This window comes from Eulemur rufifrons, chromosome 23 (assembly GCF_041146395.1).
Source record: "Eulemur rufifrons isolate Redbay chromosome 23, OSU_ERuf_1, whole genome shotgun sequence".
Classification (NCBI taxonomy): Eukaryota; Metazoa; Chordata; class Mammalia; order Primates; family Lemuridae; genus Eulemur; species Eulemur rufifrons.
Window position 1 is genome coordinate 757,999 of NC_091005.1, and position 25,200 is coordinate 783,198.

At 59.0% G+C, this 25,200-nt stretch overlaps 1 protein-coding gene across 3 annotated transcripts in view; it reads left to right on the forward strand.

Moving 5' to 3' along the window:
- Positions 1-19,278, forward strand: part of CA5A (carbonic anhydrase 5A) — a 31,962-nt gene extending 12,684 nt beyond the window's left edge. Inside the window, exons 3-7 of one of the 3 annotated variants that reach the window (XM_069456268.1) lie at positions 7,544-7,662; positions 10,037-10,132; positions 10,281-10,343; positions 14,273-14,428; positions 15,809-16,027. In XM_069456268.1, coding sequence (XP_069312369.1) covers positions 7,544-7,662; positions 10,037-10,132; positions 10,281-10,343; positions 14,273-14,428; positions 15,809-15,967 — 593 coding nt within the window. In that variant the 3' untranslated portion in view covers positions 15,968-16,027. Of the gene's footprint in view, positions 1-7,543; positions 7,663-10,036; positions 10,133-10,280; positions 10,344-14,272; positions 14,429-15,808 lie in introns of all 3 variants that reach the window. The other 2 variants (XM_069456270.1, XM_069456271.1) reach the window with 2 other exon arrangements.
- Positions 19,279-25,200: the final 5,922 nt, after the last annotated feature.

Below are 25,200 nucleotides of genomic sequence, written 5' to 3' on the forward strand. Positions count from 1 at the left end.
TGTGCTGTGTAGTCTTTTGTAGGGATGAAGTCTCTGCTCCCAAAGAGCTTGTGTTCTAGTGAGGTAGGGAAATAAACACCAATTAATAAATATATACTTCTCTACCCAAGTCTACAGAAAAACAAATAAATAAACACATAAGAAAAAAGAAGATAATTTTGGATAGTGACAAGTGCTATGAGGAAAATGAAAGCAGGAGATGGGCCAGAGGTGACTGCAGAGGAGGGAGGTTGTCGGTCCGGGCAGGCAAGACCCCGCTTGACCTGAGTCCTGCCCGGCGGGAAAGAGCCGGCTCCCCTGCTCGGGGCTCCTGCAGAACGACCGGGAATTGAACACGCTCGCTCTGCACAAGAAGCTACGGTCGTGACCCTGCAACACGGCTGCGCAGGTGGTTTTCTCTTGGCGAGTATTTAGTGAGCGCGGGCAGAGCAGCACGCACGGGTCACGAAACCTTCAAGACACAGTGCTTGCTGCCACGGAGCTCTCCGGTTAGGAAACATGGGGAAATGGAAAGAGAAACCAAGTCAAGGGCAGCGAACGAAGGAGCGCACCACTGCCCGCACCCCACCTCTCGTGGCAGATGTCACTTAGGAGCCTGACACCTTCCCACACAACCAGCGTGGGTCCCCGCACGCCGCGCACTCTGTCACAGCACCGCAAGGGCGATCTGCGAGGCCTGAGCCGGCTCCGCCGCCCCAGGATGCGCCAGGCCAAGCAGACCTGCGTGGGGAGTGTGGGCGCGGGGCCGAGTGCGGCTGAGAGAGGCGGGGGGCCCGGCAGGAGCTCTGGGGGAGACCTGCGGAGGGCAAACGTTAGGACTTTTCTGTTGGGGACGCTGAGTAGACTCTGTAGTGTTTGGGAGAGCCTGCCACAGAGAGCCCCATTATCCTTCAGGGCTTTTAATGTGGTCTTGTGACTTGAAAAAAAATGTAGGTGGCCCTGGCAGGCCTTGAGTCACCCGGCTATACTCGAGTTGCGTGCTATCGCATGGAAATCTCCACGGCGAAGTACTGCCCGGCAGCAGAAAGGCCAAGCCCAGCCCACGCCACAGAGCATCTCCCCCACCGCCCTCCTCGGAGCAGAGCCTGGCGTCAGGGCCGGGGGAGCTGGGGGTCTGATGGCCGTGCCCTCGGGCGAGCCTTGCATGATGCAGCCACTCTTTCAAGACTGGAACATTCGAACCTGTGACGAAAGCCACCTTCCTTGGCCACGGCAGGCGCTGACCCCTCTGCCCCTTCGGCCCCACCTCCCACTGCCCCTGCACAGGCCCTGGCCGTCGGGGACACCCAACCGTTCCCGCAAGTGCTCTCTCACCAGCCTCCCCACCTGCTCTCCCTCTCCCAGAACCTTCTCTACTCGACAAATAGAAACACTCCCAGGGCTCGGCTGAAACATCCTCCCATAGGGGGCCTCTCTGGGTCCTTCTCCCGGTTAGTCCCCCCAGCACAGGCTGTCCTCGCCTGCCATGACACTGGCGCCCCTTTGTGTTCGTTACTGATTCACAGGCTGCCCGTCCTCGCGGATTCCAAGCTCTTCCAGGGCATCTGCCTCTCTCTGTCCCCAGTACCGTAGGACACGTGCTATAGACACGGTAGGAACTCGGTGAGAGTTTGTCGAAGGAATAAATGATTTTTCTTCTTTTATGCTTCAGTGGCCGGCCCAGTCTCCTTCTAATGGACATTTTCTTAAGATATATGTATCTTTCCGTGTCTCTACAGGCCAGGCCTGTCTTGGGGCTGGTCGCAGCTGCCTCAGGCAACTACAAACCTCTGCTTTGATGAGATGGTGGTGATGGTGATATTTGCAATAACGACAATACTGTCGTCATGATAGCAAGTGGCCACCATCATCTGAGCTCTGCTAACACTGTCAGCATCACAGTGTTTGATCCTTGCCATGTTCCCAGGAAGCGGGGCCTCGTTATCTTTTGCAAATGCCAAGTCCGATCGGCAGAGAGATAAAACAATGGGGGCAAAGCCACACCGCCCGAAACCAGGATGTGAAACCAGGATGTGAGCCCGGGTTTGCCTGGCTCCCACACCAGAGCCGCGGTGTGATGAGTGTGGGGTTTAACACCGAGGGGACAACCCAGGTTCCCTCATCTCCAAGTCCTGGGGTTGGGGGCTCGTGGTGGCCCCCAGCAGGGGCGTTTGCCGGCCACAAGCTGTGGCTCCTACCGTCCAGAGAAGGTTACGACGACCTTCCCGGTCGAGGGAACACACAGAAACCCTTCAAAGCTCGGGAGCTTTGTGATATTAGTGAAATCGCAGAGTGGCGCCAAGAACAGGCTGATCCTTCGTGACATCGTGTTATTTGCAGTTCAACTAATTAGAACATTTCAAACGTCTCTTGGACTAATTTTAAGCCTTAAGCAACTTATGCCTGCCAAAAGCCTGCTTATCTTGGTAAAAGCCTCGAACTGCAAATAGGTGGCTATTGCCAGCGGCTGCTGTATTAGTAACAGCAGAGACGGTATTGTCTGGGGCCAGCACCTCGCAGCACAGAGTGGGCCTCCGACGTCATCTGTCATTGTGTTCGGAGGGTCTGTCACTCGCCGATGCAATTGCCCGATGATGTCTGGACGAGGCGGCTCAGGTCACCTGCTCACGGCGAGGCTGGGGCGGTGGGTGGCGCCGCCGCCCTGTGGACAAGCCCCGCTCACAGCGGGGGCGGGGGGCAGGCAAGCTAAAGGCCCCCTTGTCATGAATGGGGCTTGCTTTTTTCTTTCATTAAAGAGAATTACTGTGACATTGTATTGCCACTATGAAAAGTCATTTTGAAATTATTTTACCTGGGTCTGCAGCCTTAAACTGGGTTCCCGACTTTCCTGGCAAGACAAGTAGCAGAATGTGGCCTGAGCCTGCTCAGAGAGCTCAGGGCTTGACCGTCGCGCCAGGTGGCCGGGTTGCCGGGTCGCCAGGTACGCAGAGCAGGCGACTTCTCTTCTCTGCCTCAGTCTCCTCATCTCAAAGCCGGGCTCACAGTGCCTGCTCTGCAGGGTCGCTGTGAGGAACGGATCCCGCAGGGCCCACGCAGCGTCCCGCAGATGGCAGGTGCTCAGTGACCGCCAGCCTGCCAGCCAGGGGCTCTCGCCAGGCGCAGTGGCGGGAGCTGGCGGGTGGGACGCAGGAGCTGGCGGGTGGGACGCACAGCGCCCGACGTGTGAGTCTCGGGATGGTGACAGCCTCTGCTCCCTAATCGGCTGGTTCATCCCACGCAGACACGAGACACGCAGTGGCTACTTTTTGTTTGGGTTTTTTTCTTTGAGTGCTTCCTACCTGCCAGATGTTGCGCTAAGAACTTGGCATTTTCATGTGACTTAATCCTAACAACAGCCCTGTGGAGCGGGTTCTAGCATCATCCCCACTTTACAGATGGGGAAACTGAGGTTGGAAGTGGCAAAATAACTGGACCGAGGTCACACAGTTGGGGGACGGTGGCACCAGCCTCTGGCCTCGGGTCGGACTCCAGACCGCGCTTCTGGCCCTCGGCAGAGAGACCAGGAACCGCGGCTTTCCAGGGTTTGGATGAATACACTTGGCACTTCCTGGCCAGCCGTCGCTGCCAGTCAGGACTAATTTTGGAATTTGCAGTGAGATTGTAAATGTACAATGAGATTTGTCTGTTCCAACTTGAAAGGGGCTCAGGACGCGTAGATGAGACGCCTGATTGGATCCCGAAGGGGCTGCGTGGGCAGTCGATGCCCGCTGGCATTTTTGCACTCAAAGGCGGTGCTTTTTAGCAAGCCGCCTGCCCGGGCTTCCACCCCGCGGCCGCGCCGCAGAGCCTGGTGCAACTGCGCAGACCGGCCACGGGGGGCCGCTCCAGCCCAGCGCAAGCGAGACCTCAGCCGCCCGCGCCCGCCCGTGCAGAGACCCGCAGAGACCCGCCGGACCAGCCTCCCCGTCGCCGTTCTTCGGGCCCAGCCTCCCCGTCGCCGTTCTTCGGGCCCAGCCTCCCCGTCGCCGTTCTTCGGGAGGCTGAGGTTTGGCTTCTCCCTTTACTTTTGCTTGAACATTACGAAGCTGCTGAGATACAGTTGCCTTTTTGGGGTGTTCCGTGAGCTCGCCTGGCCCCTGGTCCCCGAGAGCTGCCGTTTCAAGTGGGTCCCCCGTTCAGATACGAATGACCAGATGCCTGAACCAGCCCGCGGCGGAGCTGCGTGTCCTGAAGGCCCCACGGCAGAGGACGAGTGTCCAGGACGCGAAGGGTCTGACGTGGAGCATCCCGTGGCTCCTTAAACCCACACGTAAGTGAGGAGTCGGCGGGTCCCAGGCGGCTTTGGTGGGTGAGGAGTTCTGGGGACAGGTTGGTGTCGGGCAGAGCAGGGAGCCGCGCTCTGTGGGCCCGGGGAAAGCCATCCAGACTCCGGGCTTAGCCCTTTACCTGCGAGAGGAAGGGGCAGCGCTCGGCGCCGCAAAGACCCTCGGAGCCCAGCAGGCCCCGTTCGCGGCTGGCTGGTGGGTGGTGACCGTTTCCTGTGAAGTTTTTGTTGGCAGGGGTCTGGCAGACCTCCAGCTCGAGAGGGACGTGTGCCGCTTGTAGTTGGACCATTCTCCCTAGAGACCCTATTTATGTGCCTGCGTAGAATCACAGGACGCCGAAGCTCAGACCACAGCTTGTCATTCTTTTTTTTTTTTTTTAAATAGATGGAACTGCTGAATCCCTGCAATAGGGTTAGGTGATGTGTAATTTCCACCATCATCACCTGACAACGCTGTACAAAATGCTTTTCCTGCCCTTGCCTCAGTTTATCCTGCTAACTCTCCTCATGTTACAGGTGGAGAGGCTCAGGCTCAGAGAGGCTAAGCTGCTTGCCCAAGATCACACAGCAAGTTAGAGGCAGAGCTAAGCTGCAAATTCGAGTCCTTAAATATGCTGTGGACTTTCCTAGAAATCACAGAGCGTTCCCAGGCTGCTGCGGGGAAGGCTGAATCCCGCCGGAGGACACGGGCCTGTTCACTGACTAAGTGATCCGTTGAACAAATCAACGAACTGACTAATCCCACGTATTCATGTATTCATTCATCCAGCAAGGATTTGTGGGGTGCCAAGGCCCCTTTCTTGCACTAAGCGCTGTTGGTGCGATGTTGAACCCGACAGAATGGCCCCTGGCCTGGGAATGCGCCCGGCTGGTGCTTAGCTCAGAGCCTTTCACATTGTGTCCCCCGACGTGTCCAGTCCAATCTGTCTGTGGCGTAAATGAAACGTGCATCGTTCCTGCCTTGTAGGCACTTCGTTCCAGAAGAGATGACAGCGACATGCGTGGATGAGCGTGTTGGGAGCGAGCACATCTCGAGTCCGAGAGGCCAACTCACCCCCCAGCTCGCGCCTGGGCCACGAACCGGTGCATTCTGGCAGCACCGGGCGGGGCAGCGCCACAGCCCCCGTTCCACCGCCGATACCAGGCGCCAGGAGATGTGAACCCAGAGCTAACCTCGCCGGCCACCTGTGGCCCTCTCATGTCCCTAGGTTACACTTTGTGCTTTGAGATAAAGTAGGAAAGGCGCGGTCTTGGTGTCAGACCTGGATTCGAACCCTGGTTCCCACGGCTGCACCCCAGCAGCCCACGTGGCCTCTCCTAGCAACTCAAACACAACACACGGCCACAAAGGCCGATCGGCTTGCAGGCCCCTCAAAGGGAAAAGTCGCCCCTCTTGTATTGGTAGCCCTAGAAAATCGCCGTGAAGGCCTTGCACTTTGACCCCAGCCGGGAGGCGCTCGGCGCTGCCTCGGCTTCCCCAGGTGCAGACCGGCTCCTCCGCGCCACAGCCGGGAGAAGACTCTACTGTTCACCATGTTTTTCTGTGCTTGCTGGGGGAAGGGATATTTCTGGGTATCTTTAAAGTTGAGATTTAATTCATCCGTGTCTATGTAAGGAGAATAGAAAGTCACCTCGAAAGTCATAGAGTTTTAAAACCAGCTGAGGCCCTGACGCTGTTCCAGACCAGCATCCTTGTCTTCGAGGGAAGAAGGGCGGCCAGGAGCTCGGTGCCGGGTGGCGCGTGTCTGGCCCTGGGCGCATCGTGGGCCGGGTCTGAGCTCTCGTGGGTGTGGAACAGTTCAGTGGCTCCAGCCACAAGTTCTGTCTACGGGGGAAACCACCATTGGCCGGCGGTGTCGAACTCTCAACCCATTCGTCACCCCTAGATATCGTCCCCACTTCTGCCACAAAGGGGGCTCGTGTAAGCGAGGCCCAGGGAGCGGGAGGTGGGAGGGTGGGGCGAGGCCACCCCTCAAACTCCCCGCACAGCTCTGCGGGTGCCTCCCACAGAGCCAGCCCGCAGCACGCTGTGCTCGTTCCCGTTAAAAGCAGTTACTGTCCAGCAGTTACCAGATCGCAGCAATTGTCGATGGAATCTGATAGCGACAGAGCAGCCGGGGACAGGAGACACCGCGTGCGGCAGACTCAGCTGGGAACGCCGTACAGTGCAGCGTCCAGGCCCTACCCGGCCCTGCTGAGCCAGAATCTCTGCAGACAGCGGCCAGGAGTCTGCACTCCAGAGCCGATTCCGCAGTGGCAGGCGCGCGGTGCTGGCTGCGGCCGGCTCGGGGGCTCCTGGGGGCGCGCTGGGCCCTGTGCAGGTGCAGGAGGTGGAGCGGTCGGCTCCAGGGTGAGTATTTAGGGTGACTTAGAGGGGACTGCGCCGGTAAAACCTGGGCATGTAGTGTGACCAGGGTAAGCAGAGGCTGCCTAGAGACCAGGACAGGTGGAAAGGTAGGTAGCACGTTGTAGCTCAGAATTTGTTTATTTTAAAAGCTTGCTCATTGTGTATTGTTTTGCAAAATTATTTGGTGATAGGATATAAGCTGATTAATTTTTTTCAATTCAAAATACACTGTTTTTTAATCATTTCCAGCCTCTTTAGTAAGACACTTTTTTTTTAATTAAAGAAAAGTCTGGAACTCTTGTGGGACTGGTTCACACCTGGGAAACGGGCCTTTGCGGTGTTTCTGCAGGTGGGGAGCCGGGGTCCTTACCGCCACCCAGTGGCCGCGCTCGGAAACTGCAGCCACTCAAGCATTAGCCGTGAACCTGCTATGGGCGCCCGGCTGGGCTGGGTGCTGGGGACGAAGCTGAACTTGAGTTTGTCGGTTCAGCAATACATCAATCTCTCTCTCTCTTTTTTTTTTTTTTTTTTTTTTTTGAGACAGAGTCTTGCTCTGTTGTCCTTGGTAGAGTGCAGTGGCGTCGTCGTAGCTCACTGCAGCCTCAAACTCCTGGGCTCAGGAGATCCTCCTGCCTCAGCCTCCTGAGTAGCTGGAACTACAGCCGTGTGCCACAACGCCCTGCTAAGTTTTCTATTTTTAGTAGAGACGGGGTCTCGCTTTTGCTCAGGCTGATCTCAAACTCCTGAGCTCAGGCGATCCTCCTGCCTCAGCCTCCCAGAGTGCTGGGATTACAGGCGTGAATCACCGCGCCCGGCCACATCAATCTCTCGTGAGTGCAATCGTGCAACCTAAATGTGGACAGTGCTGCAAGCAACACCACAGCTCAACGAATGGGCGAAAGAACACACAGGCTTACTGCTTTCTTTTCCAGGAATTAGCGGCGGGCCCCTGGAAAACCACTACAGACTGAAGCAGTTCCACTTCCACTGGGGAGCAGTGAACGAGTGGGGCTCGGAGCACACGGTGGATGACCACGTGTACCCGGCAGAGGTTCGTAGACCTCGTCACATTCAGGTGCTTTCTGTGAGCCAGGCTCTAGTGTGAGGAGACCAGCCATCCCAGCTGCTCAGGTGTGAGTGATTTCCTGGGACCTGGGACTTTTAGTGCTCAGACCAGAACAGTTGGCCACCCTACCCACTTAATCACTAAGAGGAGGGTACTATAAACACGCTCATTTAACAGAAGAAGAGACTGAGGTTCTGAGTGTAACTTGCTAAAGTCAGACAGCTGGGGTTCGAGAACAAAGCCTGAGCTCTTAGCAGCCTGGAACTCAGCTGTTTGCTTGCAGCAGTACAGACTAGCAGCTGCAGGAGGTGCTCTTCTGAGAATCTGAAATCTTTACAACAGAGATCATCTGCTTAAAGGAAAGTCATATTTTCGACATTCCGAAATGGGAGCGGGGAAAGACAATGAGTAGGGGTGAGTGTTAGGAAGTGGCTTTTGTGGTTATGTTGGGGTGAAGAGTGACGCCTTATGTGATGTTAACAGATTTTCTCCAGCATTTTAGTATGAAAATTTTCCAACGTGCAAAAAAAAGGAGAGCACTGTGCAGTGAGAACCCACGAGGCTGCCATGTCCCTACTGTGGTCACCATTGGGCCACATCCACTTCGTCACCTCTGTTCACCACCAACCTGCCTGACTTCTTGATGCAGTTTGAGTTACGGACTGTTTTTCAATTTCGTTATTGTTGTTATGAAATTAATATTATAGTTGTTGGTTTGGCGGTTTTTTGTTTGTTTGTTTGTTTTTAGAGATAGCGAATCGCTTTATCACCCAGGCTGGAGTGCAGTGGTGCGATCATAGCTCACTGTGGCCTCCAACTCCTGGGCTCAGGGGTCCTCCGGAGTGGCTGGGACTACAGGCGCACACCACAGCCCCACCCCACTAGTTTTTTTTATTTTTTGTAAAGACGGTTGTTGCTGTGTTGCCCGGGCTGGTCTCCAACACCTGGCCTCAAGCAATCATCCCACCTTGGCCTCCCAAAGTGCTGGGATTACAGGTGTGAGCCACTGCACCTGGAAATACTGTAGTTAAAATAGAACTAGAGTCCACCCAAACCAAAAAAAGAAAAAAAATGAAAATCACACCCAGAGGTGACATCTGGGGACATGTAACCAGGGAGTTACAGCTATTGTTATAACTTTACACATATTCATAAATAATTACAAAAACCAGTGTTATAGGGCTTCTAACAAGCTCTTTTTCATTTGCACCTTTAATCTTAGCAACCTGTATCTGCAGCTTTGTTTTCAATAAATAGATACTTTAACAGAGAAACACTGTTGCAGTTTATTGCTAGGGAAACAAGATCAGCGAACTTGGCCCCCAGGGCTCTCCCTGACTCCGGCCCCTCCTGGCGGTGCCTCTGGCCCGGGCTGCAGCCGTTCCCTGGGGTCCGGGGGCTGAGAGGGAAAACTAGCTCCAAAGGTGGCGTCTGTAAAGGAACAAGGCTTTGGTCAGGGGTCTCAGGCGCGACACTCCAGGTGAGCCACCGGCGTTGGCTCCTGGGCCCAGATGCACGTGGCCGGGGTCACTGAACCAAGCCGGTGGTGAGGGGCCACGCTGTGCCCACTGCCCACTGCCCTCCGCAGGACCCGCCCCAGAACCCCAGCAGGGCAGGGCCTGTTGACAAGAAGCCTCAGGGCTTGCTGCACCCCGTCCTCGTGGGCTTGGGGCTTGGTCAGTCTTTAGAAGACCCTCCACCACGACCCACATGCTTAGAAGGAAATACGTTGACGCCCAGGCCCCTTCCCTTCCAGGTGAGACCCGGCTCTCACCAGGCACCGGGACCACGGTCCCGCCTCCTGCTCACCAGGGACTCGGAAGGCCCCTCCCCAGCCAGCTCTGATCTGAGCTGGGACGGAAGACCACGCTCCCAGACCCATCCTCCTGCAACAGGAAAACTGAAGGAGGAGTGTAAAATAAAGACACCAAGAAGTTCAAGGTCAGGGACCAGATTTAGGAAAATGTGCAATATTTGGGACATACACTAAAAACAATATTCATTGCTTATGTGAAATTCAAATGTAACCGAGAGTCCTGCATTTTGTCCGGTAATCCTTGTTCCACGGTAACTAAGAAGTAGCAAATGGCCAAACCACCCGTTTCTGTTTGATGAAGTTGAAACAATCCTCCCTTTCTGTCCCACCAGGAAGGCGCGGCCCCGATCGCAGTGGTTTTGTTGAGCGTTTGGGAGCTGCAGAGTCATGGGGAGCTCTGGACTTGTGCGCACCCGGCTGCCACAACTAAATCCACTGAAGTTATTACAGGGACACCGAGGGCTGCCACGCAGGAGGGGAAATGACAGTTTTATTTCTTGCTGCGTCACAGTCAACTTAAATCCTCTCTCTACTGTGTTTCAGCTGCATTTAGTTCACTGGAATGCTGTGAAATACCGAAGCTACCAGGAAGCCGTCACGGGAGAGAACGGCCTGGCTGTGATAGGCGTGTTTCTAAAGGTAGCCCCCTGGCAGGGCGCGGCCCCCTAACGAGGCAAGCAGCGAGGGATCGTTAGGAGTCGCTCCCTAAGCACCGTCCGCTTACGGCGAAGCGTGCCGTCCCTCGCCTCCGCCTCTCCGGCTAACGTGTCGTGTCCGTGCTGCGCAGCTGGGAGCCCCGCACCGGGCGCTGCAGCGGGTGGTGGACGCCCTCCCGGACATACGGCACAAGGTGAGCTGCGCGTGTTGACATCGGCGGAATCTGACGGCAAAGCTGTGCAGACGGGTGACTCGTTTGCAGGGGAAGATACACAGCTCCGGGGACGGGCATTGTGGCGGGAGGCGACACCAGCCCTGGAAAGGGGATTCCGCGGCCCGGTTCTGGCCGCGCCCCTGCTGGCTCCGAGGGCCTCGAACGGGTCTGCTCCTCAGTAGAGCAAGGGTGTTGGGCTCCACTGGGGTTTCCCAAAAGTCGGCCTTTCAGGCAGCATTTGAAGGTTTTGACACATCTGCTTGTCGCTGGGACTGCTGTTTACTTAAAATTGATTGGCCCAAGCAATGGCGTCCACCAGTGTGAAGTTTGTTTAGTACAGATTGAGATCAATACCTGTTAACACTTCAGAGTGGGGACCACGGAACCACCCAGCACGCTCCCTGGGTGAGACCCCAAGACCATCCCTGTCCAGGGAGAACCTGGGGCCGTGGGCTCAGGCCCACACTGCAGGTCTCGCCACGCCAGGCACAGCTCAGAAAGATGACAAGGACAACCACGTCGCTTTTCTCCAAGATCAGCCAAGAAAGGACTTTGATGCAGAGGTGGAAATAGCACAGAAATGTAGTTTATTTATTCAGTTCCAAACAAAAGAATTCCAGGGCAGAAGGAGTCGTCGTGATCCTCAGTGGTGGGGACGGATGAGACTGCGCCTGTCTGAACAATGGTGTGAACGGGTCCAGATGGGCGAGGGGGCCAGCCCTTCCTCGGGCCGGGCCCCGGGAGCCGTTTGATCTGTGCCCTGCGTTCCCCTTGATGCTGGTCCCGCCAGCCTCGTGGGACCGAGCCCAGATGCCCCCTGCGTTCCGTCTGCGGCTCAGGAACTCCTCAAGGCGCCCCGTCCTCTTCCCCCCACTGGTCCACGGCCAGAGTAAACCTGGGCCGGGGGATGTTTTCCCATCCAGCATCCACACCCCACGAGGGGTCCCACCTCGTGCGGAGAGAGACCGGAGGCGGCTGTGGGGCCGTTTGTGCAGGGCTGCCCTGGGAGGCCCTGGGCCTTCTCGCCCCTGTGCGCAAACCGCACGGGAGAAACAGTGTCGGGGGTGAGAGGAAGGACCGCCTGGGACAGCTCTCGTCCTGAGGCTGTGTTCTGCGCCTCGGCCTCCCGAGGAGGAACAAGAAGTGACAGTCAGAGAGGGACAGCCGTGTGCTCACCAGAGCCACACTCAGCCACTTGGGCCGACCACGCGTGCAGGACGGGCCCTGACTTGCTCCGGGGCCCCGAGGGCGAGCGGCTCTCTGTAGCCACGTGGCTGCCGTGGACCTCGTGCGTCTCAAGGACGGGACGCAGAGCTCCCGGGACGATGCTGGCCACACACAGATGTCCTCTTCCTGGCCGAAGGCCAGAGAGCTTGACTGGGAAGAGGGAGGCTCTGAGCAGAGGTGGTCCCCCTCCCCCTGTGATCCTGCAGCCCTGGGGGGCCAGGGACACCAGCCTCGGAACGTGCCCGACTCCGGAGCGCCCGGGTCCCGCCCGTGGATGGTGTGGCTTTGGGCAAGTGGCTTGCGCCTGTCTCGCCTTCCCCAGCAGTGAAGTAGGGACATGTCCATGGCGCTGCACCAGCACGTCCTGCTCCTCCTCCTCCTCCTCCTCCTCCTCCTCCTCTTCCTCGCCTTCCCTCGATGTCAGCCTCTCAGCGAGCCTTCGGGACCACAGTTTTTATTTTTTAATGCATTATTTGCTTTCTGGGAGCACCTCTCAGACCACCTTTATAAAACACCCATCACGCCCCACTCCTTACCCCACTCCCTACTCCGTTTCTCCAGCGCACCCCCACGGCGGGAGCTGCTGGGTGTGGGGGCTTCTCTGTGTGGCCCCCGCTCCCTCCGGGCAGTTCCGTCTGCCCCGTCCCTCTGCTTCCCGTCGAGCCAGAGGTGCATTCACGGAACTGCCCCGCAGGCCGCTGTCATGAACGCTGAATGGCGGGTGTGTGACCGCTGGCACCCGCTGGACTCAGGCAGCTTTCGCTCTGTCGTTTCGTAAAACATAGCAAGGAAGCAAACACGAGTTCTGAACAAAGGGCGCCGAGCAGGGACGGGCTCACTGGGCCAGTCTCGGGAGCAGCAGGGAGAGCGTGGGACGCGGGGGGTGAGGACAACTGTCGGGCGTCAGTCCCACCTGCTCCCCGTGGGAAGGGAAACGCCGGCGCGAGAGCCGGGGTGTCCCCCCGAGCGCCCACGAACTCCCCGTTTCTGCGTCAGGACGTGCGTGAGACAGCACCAGCTGCCGCAGCAGGGCAGTGTGTCCGGTGTAGCCACTGTGGAAAATGCAAGGTGGCTCCTTAAAAAATTAAAAATAGGACAACCATATGATGCAGCAGTTCCACTGCTTGGTACACACCCCAAAAAATTCAAAAAAAAAGCATCTCAAGGAGACGTTGTACGTGCGTGTTCATGGCAGCATCATTCACAGCAGCCCAGAGGCGGACGCCACCCAGGTGTCCCTCCACAGACGAGGGGAGGGACAGAACGTGGCCGATCCACGCAGGGGACGTGAGTCAGCCTCACACGGACGGCAACTCTGACACGCGCTACGGCACGGAGGGACCTTGAGGCCGCTATGCTCAGAGAAATAAGCCAGTCACAAAAAGACAACTTCTACCTGATTCCGCCCACAAGAGTCGCCCGCTGAGTCAGATTCGCGGAGACAGAAAGCAGGAAGGTGCCAGGGCCGGGCAGAGGACAGGCAGAGGACGGGCAGAGGACGGGCAGAGAGTGTTCAACCCGGACAGGGTTTCCGTTTGGGATGACGGAAAAGTTCTGAAGAGGGCCGGTGGTGATGGCTGCTCAACCGTGTAAATGTACTTAATGCCGCCGGGCTGGACACTGAAATATGGTAAGACGTTAAATTTTGGCCAGGCGCGGTGGCTCACACTTGTGATCCTAGCACTCTGGGAGGCCGAGGCAGGACGATCGCTTGAGCTCAGGAGTTCGAGACCAGCCTGAGCAAGAGTGAGACCCGGTCTCTACTAAAAAAAAAAAAAAAAAAAAAATAGAAAGAAATTAGCCAAACAACTAAAAAAAATAGAAAAAAATTAGCCAGGCATGGTGGCTCATGCCTGTAGTCTGAGCTACTCAGGAGGCTGAGGCAGGAGGATTGTTTGAGCCCAGAAGTTTGAGGTTGCTGTGAGCTAGGCTGACGCACCACATGCACTCTAGCCTGGGCAACAGAGTGTGACTCTGTCCTCCCGCCCCCCCCCCCAAAAAAAGATGTTAAATTTTATGGTATATCTATATTTGAATACAATAGAAAATGTACTATTTTTATGCCTAAAATATATAAAGATGAATGACTTTAAAAGGAAAACGACAGGCCAGGCGAGGTGGCTCACGCCTGTAATCCTAGCACTCTGGGAGGCCGAGGCGGGAGGATCGCTCGAGGTCAGGAGTTCGAGACCAGCCTGAGCAAGAGCGAGACCCTGTCTCTACTAAAAATAGAAAGAAATTATCTGGCCAACTAAAATAGATATAGAAAAAATTAGCCGGGCATGGTGGCGCATGCCTGTAGTCCCAGCTACTCGGGAGGCTGAGGCAGGAGGATCGCTTAAGCCCAGGAGTTTGAGGTTGCTGTGAGCTAGGCTGACGCCACGGCACTCACTCTAGCCCAGGCAACAAAGCGAGACTCTGTCTCAAAAAAAAAAGGAAAACTACAAGCATTTGGTGGGAATTCCTGCTCTGTATATAAGGGTCACACTTTCTAGTCACGGCTTCCAGATGAGCCAATGGTGGCCTCACAGGTGGCCTCAAGCCTTTATCTCGGGGAAGACGCTTCCCCCCAAGCGCGCCAAGCCCGCGTGTGCCGAGATAAGCCGGATGCTGCGTCTGCCCCTTCCTGCAGCCCCTGGTCTCCCCTGAGAACTGACGCCCCGTGGTTCTTGTTCCCCCAGGACGCGAGGGCGGCCCTGGGCCCCTTCGACCCCTCCCGCCTGCTGCCCGCCTGCCGGGACTACTGGACCTACGCGGGCTCCCTCACCACCCCGCCGCTGGCCGAGTCGGTCACCTGGATCATCCAGAGGCAGCCCATCGAGGTGGCTCAGAGCCAGGTAACCCGCGTGGCAGGACTCGTGGGCGACGTCCCTTGTGTCTGGCAGTTTCCTTAAGTCATTGTGATCGAGCGTCACGGAGTTTTATTCTTTGGTGCGTTTTGGCTGCTCCTGCACAAGGAGAATTTCCAACTGAAACAGGGGCTTGCCAAGATTGGACACAGGCCCCACTAACCACGGCTCTTCTCACACGGAGACGTGGGGGGACCTGACTGGGGGAGACAGCGCGTGGTGGCGCTGTCTGCTCTCCCGTGGTCCCGCACCCAGGCGTGGCGGGGCCCTGAGCACACGGCTCACCTAGGGCAGGTGCTCTCCTGTCTCTGTCCACGTAAACAGACGTGACACCACCATTGGCACCTGAGTCCCAGCCCATAATAGGAACTCAAGAGGCATTTGTAAGCGAATTCATTAACCAAGGAAGGCTGTCACAGATGCAGGCCAGACATTGGTCACAGAAGTAGGACCACCGAGGGGGAGGAGATTTTAGAGTTTGTTCCACTTCCTTGGGTGACGGAGCAGTGAGGAATGTAGACGGCCGAGGGTGTTCTCACAGGCTGTGTTGAGAGGCTGGAGAACGAGACAGGCCCAGAGAAAAGCCCAGGCGGACTGTGCCGGTCAGCTGTCGCTGCATTGGTGCCGCGTAACAAAACACCCGACTGCGGCTCGCGGCGGCATTTACCTTCCTGCTCACGGGTCTGAGCGTTGGGTGGAGGCTTCTGGCTCTGGAGGGGAGCTTTATGGAAGGCTGTGGTGGGGGCTGGGCTGGGTCCCGCGTCTGCGGCTGCCAGGGCAGGGTCTCACAGTCAGTGACAGAGAGGCCAGTGGCACACGCACCCCGAAGCCCCTGGCCTCACGTGTACGCTCGTCCTGTTGGGCAAAGCAAGGCTCCACGGTAAGGCTGTGGGGAGTGACTGAGCGGGGCCCTAACCTGTCACGTGAACACACGCAGGAAGCTGAGAGCCGTTGTCCCAGGGCCGTGGGTCGGCAGTGGTGTTTATTTCCTTCCTTTTTATTATCGAAATATTCTAATTATTTTCTAAAATGAGTATATCATACTTGTATACTTTTAAAAAAGCCATACTATCTTCTCTACGGAGATCTTAAGAATCTGTGGGAATTCTGCCTGTGGAAGGCGGTTTGGAGTTTAGGGACGACAGACACACAACAGCGACCGGCGTCCCCGCACGCGTGATCCCCAGCACCGTGGTGGCAGCCGCAATGCTGTAGTGACCTTGCCTGGGCCCACACGCACCGTCACTTCCTCTGCATTCACGGGTCACGCGGAGCTGTCCTGCTCCAACTCGGGAGGGGACCGCGCAGGCACGAGGAGGGGGACCGCCCGCCGCCCCGCGCCAGCTCCCGCCGCCCGTGTCTCCCCAGCTGTCCGCGCTGCGCTCGCTGCTGGGCTCTGCCGCCGGCGAGGAGGAGACGGTGCTGGCCGACAACTACCGTCCGCTGCAGCCCCTGCTCCACCGGCAGGTCCGCGCGTCCTTCCAGGCCACTGCGGAGGGTCCGCGGGCACAGGCGGAGCCGCTCTGAGAAGAGGAAATGTTGTTTCCCGAGTGTCACAATTGATCCTTTGTGACTTTGACATTAAAAGCAAAGAGATTGTTGTTTTAGTCATGGTGCTTTTCAGTGGCAAGTGAAAGAAATCACTTCAAAGCAACGTAAGTACCACGGGAACGTCACGCTGGGACGCTGGGGTGGGTCACGGGCCGGGCGGGCGTGGGGGCCTCGGGGCAAGTCGCCACTCACCAGGGTCATCGCTCGGCCCCCAGCTCCGCTCTCCCTGTCTCCTCTCGGCGTCCTCGGTCTCGTCACGCGCACAGCCACCCCTCAGCTCCCCGAAACTGACACCCTCCTTCCCAATTCAAGTTCCTGGTGCATCTGTGTCCTCGGGCTCCCGTAGCAAAGTGCCACGGACTTGGTGGCTTAAAACGACAGAAGTTGATTCTCAGGGTTGAGGAAGCAGAAGCTGGGACCCAGGTGTGTAGGGGGTTCCCTCTGGGGACCCCAGTGGTGACATCGGACCCCCCTGGATGGCCCGGGGACTCTCCCAGCTCAAGACCCTCAGCTTCATCACACCTGCAAAGCCCTTTTGCCACGTGAGGCCACGGAGCCGCAGGTTCTGGGCTTAGGGTGTGGACGTCCTTGGGGGCCACTGTCCTGCTGACCATAGTCCCTAACCGTGACATCCCTGGCGCTGGGGTGTGGGGGGTGCGGTGCTCCGTCAGGTCCCACTCCCAGGTTCCAGGGGTCAGGACGTGGACACCGCGGGCCAGTCCCCAGCCCCACACTGTACGTGCAAAACCAGGCTTGTACCTTCAGCCCAGCAGCCCTAGGTCGGTCCCCCCGGGCTGCCTGGGGAGGGGCAGCCTGGGAATGGCACGGGGAGCCACCCGGGCTGTGCGGATGTCGGAAATGCTCCAGACTAGGGTTGTCCAATGGCACTTCCTGAAACGATGGAATGTTCCAGAGCTGCACTATCTGCACAGCAACCACAGGCACACGTGGCCCTTGAGCACTCAGACTGTGGTCAGCATGATGGAGGAAGTGAATTTTAATTGCACTTGATTTTAATTAGTTAAGATTTACACAGCCACACGTGGCCCGTGGCCGCTGCGTGGACGGCACAGCTCTCTTGTCCTGGGCGACAGTCACATGGGTTTGCACGTATGGGAAAGCCATGGAGGCGGACACTCAAGATTCGTGCGTTTGCACACTTTACTGTGTGTGTGTTAATAGCACACCTGAATTGAAAGAAAACACTTTGCTGCCCTCCTGAGAGCCGGGTCTCTGAGCCTCTGCAGACAGGCCCGGAGCTGCCCGGCACTTCCGGGACTCAGGTTGGCAGCGGGGAGGGGGGCCGTGTCAGGCCGGGAGACAACAGTCAGGAGGACGAATTGCGGCCGTCACTGTGGCCACTCACACACGGCGCAGACACACACAGCCCTGCCTGCCGCCTTAGCCCCCGAGGGCATCGTGGGACACATTCCCCCGGTGCCAGCGTCCCCAGGAACCGTCTGCTGTGCTGGCTGAGGCACCCGCAGGTAGTTCATTCTCCAAAACAATGTTTAAAAGAAAAGGCGTGTTGGCTTCTACGAGGAGATCACATCTGGTAGTGACGCTGGGTGACAGGATGGGCTGGAAGGAGCCAACACAGATGCTGAAAAGGCAAAGAGGTCGGAAAGGAACGCGTCTCTGTTCCGGTTCTGCGCTGACGCCCCTCGCAGTCGGCCACGCGGTGGGGTCTGCCAAACAGCAGGGAGCGCTGGCCCCAGCAACGGCCCACACTGCCGCCGCGTCCCACTGCTGTCTCGGGGAACAGGGCTGAGTGTCCTCAGCCCCACGGTGGGACAGGACCACACGGAGGCCCAGCCTGCGGTGCCATCGGTCCGGGGAACGATGCTTCACTGGATTGTGTAGCCGGGGGTGAGCCACGCAATCCCAGAGTCGTGGCCACAAGTTCTGTGACATCATCCCCAGCTTTTAATGGGGAAACTGAGGCTCGCCTGAGGAGCTGAGAACCTTGTCAGTGACCCTCCCCGGCCCGGGGACAGGCAGCGTTTTGCCCTTGCGGTGCCGGTTGGCTCGACCAGGGGAAACGCAGCATCCAGAGAAAGTCCTGGGCTCCGGACTCCAGCAACAAAGCTCCTTCCACGATGGCCGCAGCTGCGCCGTGACGGGAACTCCGGCCACCGACAGGCACCTGCCCAGCCCTGTGGGAACCGCGCTCTGCACCGCGCGGAACAAACAACAGCCACGATGGCCACCGGAAGGTGGGGCTCCGAGTGCGGAGCTTGGGCCTGGGGCATTGCAGCCACACGGCCATTCTCCACGTGCCACCCATTTCCACAGGGACATGGGGACACAGACAGGCCCAGGAGCCAGAGGGGCCTGTCGGTCCCTTGGAGGGGAGAAGGACGGCAGTGCCCCGGGCTCTGGTTCTGCCGACCACACGGCGACGCCACGTCCAACAGGAGCACCGCGAGGAGCTGGGAGTGACCAGCTGTCTTCACCTTGGTTTGGGGACTGTCCTTGGTGCACAAACGTCTTTGTCTCCTGAAAAAATGTGAGTTATTTTTAAAAACTGTGGGAACCCTGAGACACTGGGCTCCTCCTGGGACGTGGACCCAGCCCGGACACCTCGCTACGAAACCACAAACACACCGAGAGGAAACGGTGTTGACTTCGGGCCTCAAAGCGACAGTACAAAAACAAACGGAAGGACCCCCGTCCCCGCCAGGGCGGAGAGAGCTCAAGGCCGGGCGCAGCCGGGCTTCATCGTGTCCGGGCGGGGCTCACGATTGTGCTCCAGGATTTCTGGCCCAACCTGGAAGGTTCGAGGCTTCCTCCGTTTGCTTTCATGTTATTTTCTCGTTTTGTAAAGACGCAGCTGTGTGAGAAGCGTTCCTGTCCCTGGCAAGCTGCCACCCTCCTCCCGCCCTCCCGGCCGACCAGAGCACAGGCCCGTTCCCAGCAGGCCACGAGCCGACTCGGTCCCCTCGACGCTGCCCCAAGGACAAAGTCCCTGTCGCCCCCCCGGCCGCCCCAGGGCTCACACAGCCCCTGCGCCCACTCCCTCCACGTGCCTGACGCCTGCTGCCGCCTGGTGTCACCTGCGTGGTGTCGCCTGGAGCACCTGCCTGATGCGGTGCCCTGCGGTGGCTGGGGACCCCCTTCTGTGGGACTCGTGCCTCCTGCCGAAAGGCGGGCTGTCTGCTCACGCTGTGTCCCCAGCGGGGTGCCCATTGCCTCCCTCCCCACCCACCCAGCGCCAAAGCCAGGCCCAGGGGTCACCCTCGGGTCTTCCTCACCCCCCATTCCGCGAACCCAAGGGGACAGCGGGCTCTGTTGGTGGCTCCCCCACACTCCCGTCTGGCTCCTCTGCTGCGGCTGAAGGACGTCTCGGCCTTCTGACTCGGCCACCTGCTTCCCAGCCTCCCCCGTGCCCGCCAAATCCGCACTCCACCGTGGGCCTTTGCTGAGAAACACTCGCCTGGCCAAGCTGCTCCCCACCCACGGGCGGCTTCTCCTCACACGTGGGATTAAGCACGAGCTTCCCCCGTGAGGGCTGGAGCCCCCTTTCCACGTGGGCTTGTGTGCGTGGTGTCCCCGCGTGGCGTGCTGGCTCCGCGGCTACTTGCATGCGTCGATCCTCCCCTCCTCAGCGTCCTCCCCAGCCATCTGCCTGACCACGGGCCTCCCGTGGCCCCGGCCCCCGTCTCTGGGCATGTGTCGCTGAGCGTGGCGCTCCTGCGTGTTTGTTCGTTTCCCTCTGGGGCATCCGTCCAGGGGGTGGTGTCCTCACCCGCTCTGCGTGCCCAGGGCACAGCTGTGCTCCCGCTTGTGGGGCCCAGGCAGGACTCTCCATGCCCAGGTCAGCCGTGTGACCTCTCGCTCCGCGTCCTGGGTGCCATCCCCCTCCTGGCCCCACCCTCCCCCCGCCCCGCCGTGGGCTTCCTCCTCTCTCCCAAGGCCCAGCCCCAGAGCCTGCTCCCACGACCCCGTCCCCCGTCCCTGCCCCAGGCGGCGATGTCCCCTCCACTCTGGGCGCTGCCCTGCACTGGCATTTGCCGACATTTCACGTTACCACAGCTGCGTGCTCACGGGACACCCCCAGGCGGCGGTGTCCTCGTGGATGTCTCCTTCCTGCAGAGCCAGGCACGCGTCTAGCCGTTGTTAAATATCTGATGAACCGCAGGGCATGAGACGCTTTTGGTTACAAACATGAAACTTTCTTAGATCAGGGATCTGCTGACTGTCACCCCCGAGAAGCCAGGGCAGGGAGGGGGGTGAGTGTGATCCCGGGACAGGCTCAGGTCACACGTGGAGCACGTGGCCCGTCACAGGGCAGCACGGATCGCAGCCCACGTGGCAGAAGGCATCGTGCGGGCTGGGGAACAGCATCCACCTGGGCACTTTCCGAAATAAGGGTGGAGCCGTGAGCTGCACAACCTCCTGCGCAGCTCTGAGCTCCCCCACCTGGCCGTGGAGCGTCCGCGCCGTGGCCGCTGTGCCCGCAGCTGAGAGGTGGAGCAAAGTGTCCAGGTGGGCAGCACTGAAAGGGCTCAGGTCCCCCAGACGACAGAATTCAACGGCTGCTTCAGACCCCGCACCCTCCCATCCGGCCGCCGCTGGGGTGGGCGAAGGTTCTCCTGCGGCCCAGGGCGGAGGGAAGAAAGTCCAGGGGGAGCCTCGGCCCCCTCCGGCATTTGATAAGACCCAGGGGTGGGTGACAGCAGAGACGCCCGGCTCCCACCTCCCTGGAAATGTTAAAACCTGTGTCAACAGGAAAAAAAGAGATTCTGTTTCCGCCGCGCTTAAGATACGTGCAGCGGCCGCGGCGTTGAAGATCAAGGCCGTGTAGTTTCCAACGTGGAGATTATTCCCTTTGTCAGAGCTTCCTGTGTCGGCTCGGGAATCTCTGCTACTAGCACTGAAACGTCTCTGACCTCGGGGAGTTATTTTTCAGCAAAGTGAAATCTGCTGACCCTTTGCTGAGTTCTGGCAATGCCGAGGGGGCCACCCCGCGCACCGCTGTGGGCCCTGGACACATAAAGAGAGGCACAGACGTCAGACAACAACGGCCCACCCAGGTGGGCTTCGCCTCCAGAAAGACAAGCCTTTCGTGTATGTCCACATGACAAAACCCTTTCTTTCACTGCATAATCCAACACAACCTCACTGCAGTTTAGCACCGACAGCTGTTCACGGAGCACCTTCCGGTCTGCGTCCGTGGACGGAAGGACAAGACAGACCCAGGCCTGGCCCTGGCGGGGGTGACGCCCGGGGGCACAGCAGGGAGCCCGCAGAGGGAATGAGCAAGTGTAGAATGCGCCAGAGGTGGCCATCGGAGAGGGTCACACCTGAGCAGAGGTGTCAAGGGGTGAGCGGGGCGGTCCGAGAAGTTCCGGGAGCAGCAGCGAGACCAGCGTGGCCGGGTGCGGGGGCAGAGAGACTGGAGGGCCCAGATCCAGCGGGGCCTTGGGGCAAAGAGAGGGGCTTCCCGCCCAGGGGCGCGGGGGCTGCTGCAGAGGAGGGCGGCCTGTCCCTCAGGTTCTTGAGGTGAACAGAGCTATGAACAGGTTTCTAGATGCAAAGTCGTGGGAGCGTGTCCTCTACCAGGGCGGAGGACAGCTCAGTGACGAGGCAACGGGGACTGCCAGGGGCCCCGGGAGCAGCAGAAATGAAGCTCTCCTGATAGAAGAATCCGTGTTCGCGTTAACCCGGTGCCCGTGAGCGGGGCCATCCGTGTGGCCGCCGTTTCGCGCTATGGCTGCAGGCGGCCGGCGTCTGAAGCCGCGCTGGGCCTCCCACCCAACTTAGGGCCCGAACTGCTTATTTCTCCCACCACACACAGGACTCCCTGTGGCTGTGGTTGCAGAAATTAAACAGCACAAAGGTGCCTTCTGGGCCTGGTCCGGGACAAACCCTCAACACGCGGTTGCCCTACACACACCTGCCGGGCAGCAGGAGGGACAGCAGGGACAGGAAAAGCCGGCGGCCGAGCACAGTGACAGCGCGGCTTTCAACAACAAACCTCCCGGAGAAGAGAGGACACTGGCTACGCTGAAAGGGCGCAGACCTTTCTCCCCGACAGCGGAGAACAAGCCTAGCGGAGGAATCGCACGAGGCCCCGACATCCGCGACGGGGTGATCAGGTCAGTTATTTTCCCGGGAAGAAGAACGAGCCCTAGAGAGGCGCCAGGATCCGCCAGGCCTCCACGCCTGCGTCTGGCCGGGTGAGGGAAACCGGAACCCTCGAGCAGCAGCGAGAAGACGCCTCACGGTTAGAAACAAAGATCGTGCCGTTTCCTCCCTTCCCCGTGGTGATGACACAAGAGAGTTCGGGTTGGGGGAGCAGGAAGAGCTCCCCGGGCAGCTGCCCTGTTTGCTCAGGTCCAAGCTGTTTTCCCGCAGCAACCGTGGCCCGCGACAGCTTCCTCTCCCCCAAGACAGGCCCCAGAGTCCTGAGAGCCCCAGCCAGGTGAGAGCAGCTTCCTAAAAGGGGTCGTGATCCAGAGAGGGACCTCTGACCTGGCGGTGGCAGGCTGTGGACATGACCCTCAGGGGTTCAGGCCAATCTCCCCCGTCCCAGGAGGCCTGGGGAAACATTGTCCCCAAAACAAGAGGCCTCGAGGCCAAGTCACCCCCTGCCCACCTGAGGGACAGAAATTGCTTGTTGTTCCAAAAGCAGCTTTTCCCAGATCCCACCCCAAAAACTGGACGTGGGGTCCCGTCTCAGCCACAGCACCCCAGTAGGCACCCCACTGGGACGCCACAGACCTGTCAGTAAAGACTCTTTCACGCTGTGACTTTGAAGGGTGACCACACAGCAGTGTTTACCAAAGCACATCTTGCAGACATTCCGTTTATTCCAATATCGGCTATTCTTTTCTTAGAGTGGCAGCAAACCACCACGTAGCCAAAACTTAGAACACAACCTTATTTCCTTAGAGAAATTCCCAGGAGTGGAGTTACCGGGTCAGAGGGATGCACCGTTCAAAGGCTTTTGACGGAAAGTCCCAAATTTCCCTCCATAGACTCTATGCTCCCCACCAGTGCAGGTGACAACAAATGACACAACTTTTAGCATGGCAGAGCTGCGGAGACCACTGATTGTTAGGGGTGTGCACCGCCGCCCTGCGGTGGACGCGTGTCCTGATTGTTCCAGCAGAGGGCGCTCTCTGCTAAGATTTAGAGCCAGCCTGGGTGCAGGTGTGTCTCTCTCTCTCTCTCTCTCTCTCTCTCACACACACACACACACACACACAGGTGTGTCAGTGCTTTGTGAAGCTGGCGTCAGGGCAGACAGAGCTACACACACACCAAAGTGCATTTGCAAGAAGATCTAGGACGGTGCCATATGGAAACCAAGTGAAAATCAACAGTGGGGCAGAACAGCCCTGGGACTTGAAAACGCCGGTGGGGTGTTGTCCCCTTGGTGCTCAGGCTGTCCACACTTCCAGCTCCTGGGTGTCCACCTGCTGCCAACACCCAGCCCTGCGTGCAGGTGCGGCTCCCTCCCTCCCCCGCCCATCTCACCCACCCCGGGCTCTCAGCGCCAGGCACCGCCCCCGAGAGCCCACTGGCACCTGCCTGGTCCCTGTGACCTGCTCTCTTGGCCCCTTCTCTGCTTATCCTGGCTGTAATTTCACACTTCCCTGTACGACTGTTGGTCACCTCTCCCTGTCCTTGAAGAAGAGTGGCAGAATGATTAAAAGTACAGTACACGTTTGGGGCCCAAAGGGTGTGTTTCCAGTCCACTCGCTGCTGGACAAGTTACACAACCCTGCTAAGCCTTGGTTGCCTCATAATGACCCTAAGAGGTGACGCCCACTCTATTAAACAAGAAGTATTTAATACCGGAGGACCTGGCGGGGGCTCGCTAAGCTTGCCTAGCCTTAGTAGACCGAAGCCAGGCAGCACCCCCTGAAAGCACACGGGGGTGAGGAACCGGAGTGGAGCCCTCTGCATCTCTCTCAAGCCACCAGCGTAGACGCTGCATCGCAAGTTATACTTGCGTGACCTGTCGTGACCTCGCGCCCCTCTGCTTCTGGCTGTTTGGGCTGCTGGGATGTTGGACAGTTTGTCACTGCAGATGAATGACCGGCATATTGAGGGGGGAGGTCCAGAGGGACATGGCTCGGCACTGCTCAGCTGAGCAGCCCTGAGAAGAGCTCCAGGGACAGCCCCGACACTCCTGGTGGCAGCTAGCGGTCCCAGGATGACTCCGTGTCTGGCCTCCTCCCACCCTGGTTACTCATCAGAATTCCGTGGCTTCTGGACGTGCACACCAGCAGACTGTTGCGCTGGGAACACCCACCCAGCTCTGCAGCCTCATAAAGTGTGCCCCCCGAGGACCCGTGGGGCAGATGCCAAGGACACGGGGCACTGTGGGGAGGGTACCGAGGAGCTTCTGCGCCTGCCCTGTGACTGGGGTCTCCCCTGCTCACTCGCCCTTTCACTCAGCGGCAGGTGTTCATGATTCTTTCCCCAAGAATAACCGCTGGAGCCCCTTGGCCCTGGAGCTGCCTCTGAATTCCCCCTGAGATGGGGGGTGGGGGTTGTCATTCTTGCTCCTTCTGGGGAACCCTCCCTTTCCTTGGACTCCACTGAGCTCATGCACATGGCTGGTTTCCCGGGCCTGTGCGGCCGCGTGCCCCAACCCTGGTCCTTGGCAAGCTCACCCCGGATTTATATGGGAATTTCTGAGCCCAGCCGTGGCTCAGGCCTCTGCGCTCCCTTCCTCTGGGCTGCGGCTCCTGGCCCTGGGGCTCAGCCCAGCGGAGCCACCAGCGCCCCGGGGGCCCTGTGCGCGTACCCCCAGGCCCCCGGGTGAGCAGACGGGGGAGGAGGAAGATGGGGGGGAGGTCCCACCACGTGAGTCCCCCTACTCCACGGCAGGAGACTGGGCTCCCTTGGGACGGGGGTGGGCACCCCAGACCCCACCCTTCCGCGCCCCGGCCTCAGACCGCTCCCAGGCCGGACTAGGGGGCGCGGGGGACGTGGTGAGGGGGGTCGCAGGCCCGGCCTTCTGGGGTCCCGCGCGCCACGTGCTGCGAGCGGGCCGAGAGGGCGGGCGGGGCCGGCGGCTGTGGGGGGGCGGGGCCTCGGGGCGGGGCCGGCGGCGCGGGAGGGCGGGGCCACGAGTGGGCGGGGCCGCCGTCGCGGATAAAAGACGCCGCAGCGCGGGCGCAGTCGCAGCAGAGGGTGGTGCACGGCGTGGCTGTTGCTCGCTGGGGCTCGCGGGGCGCACGCGGCGGGGC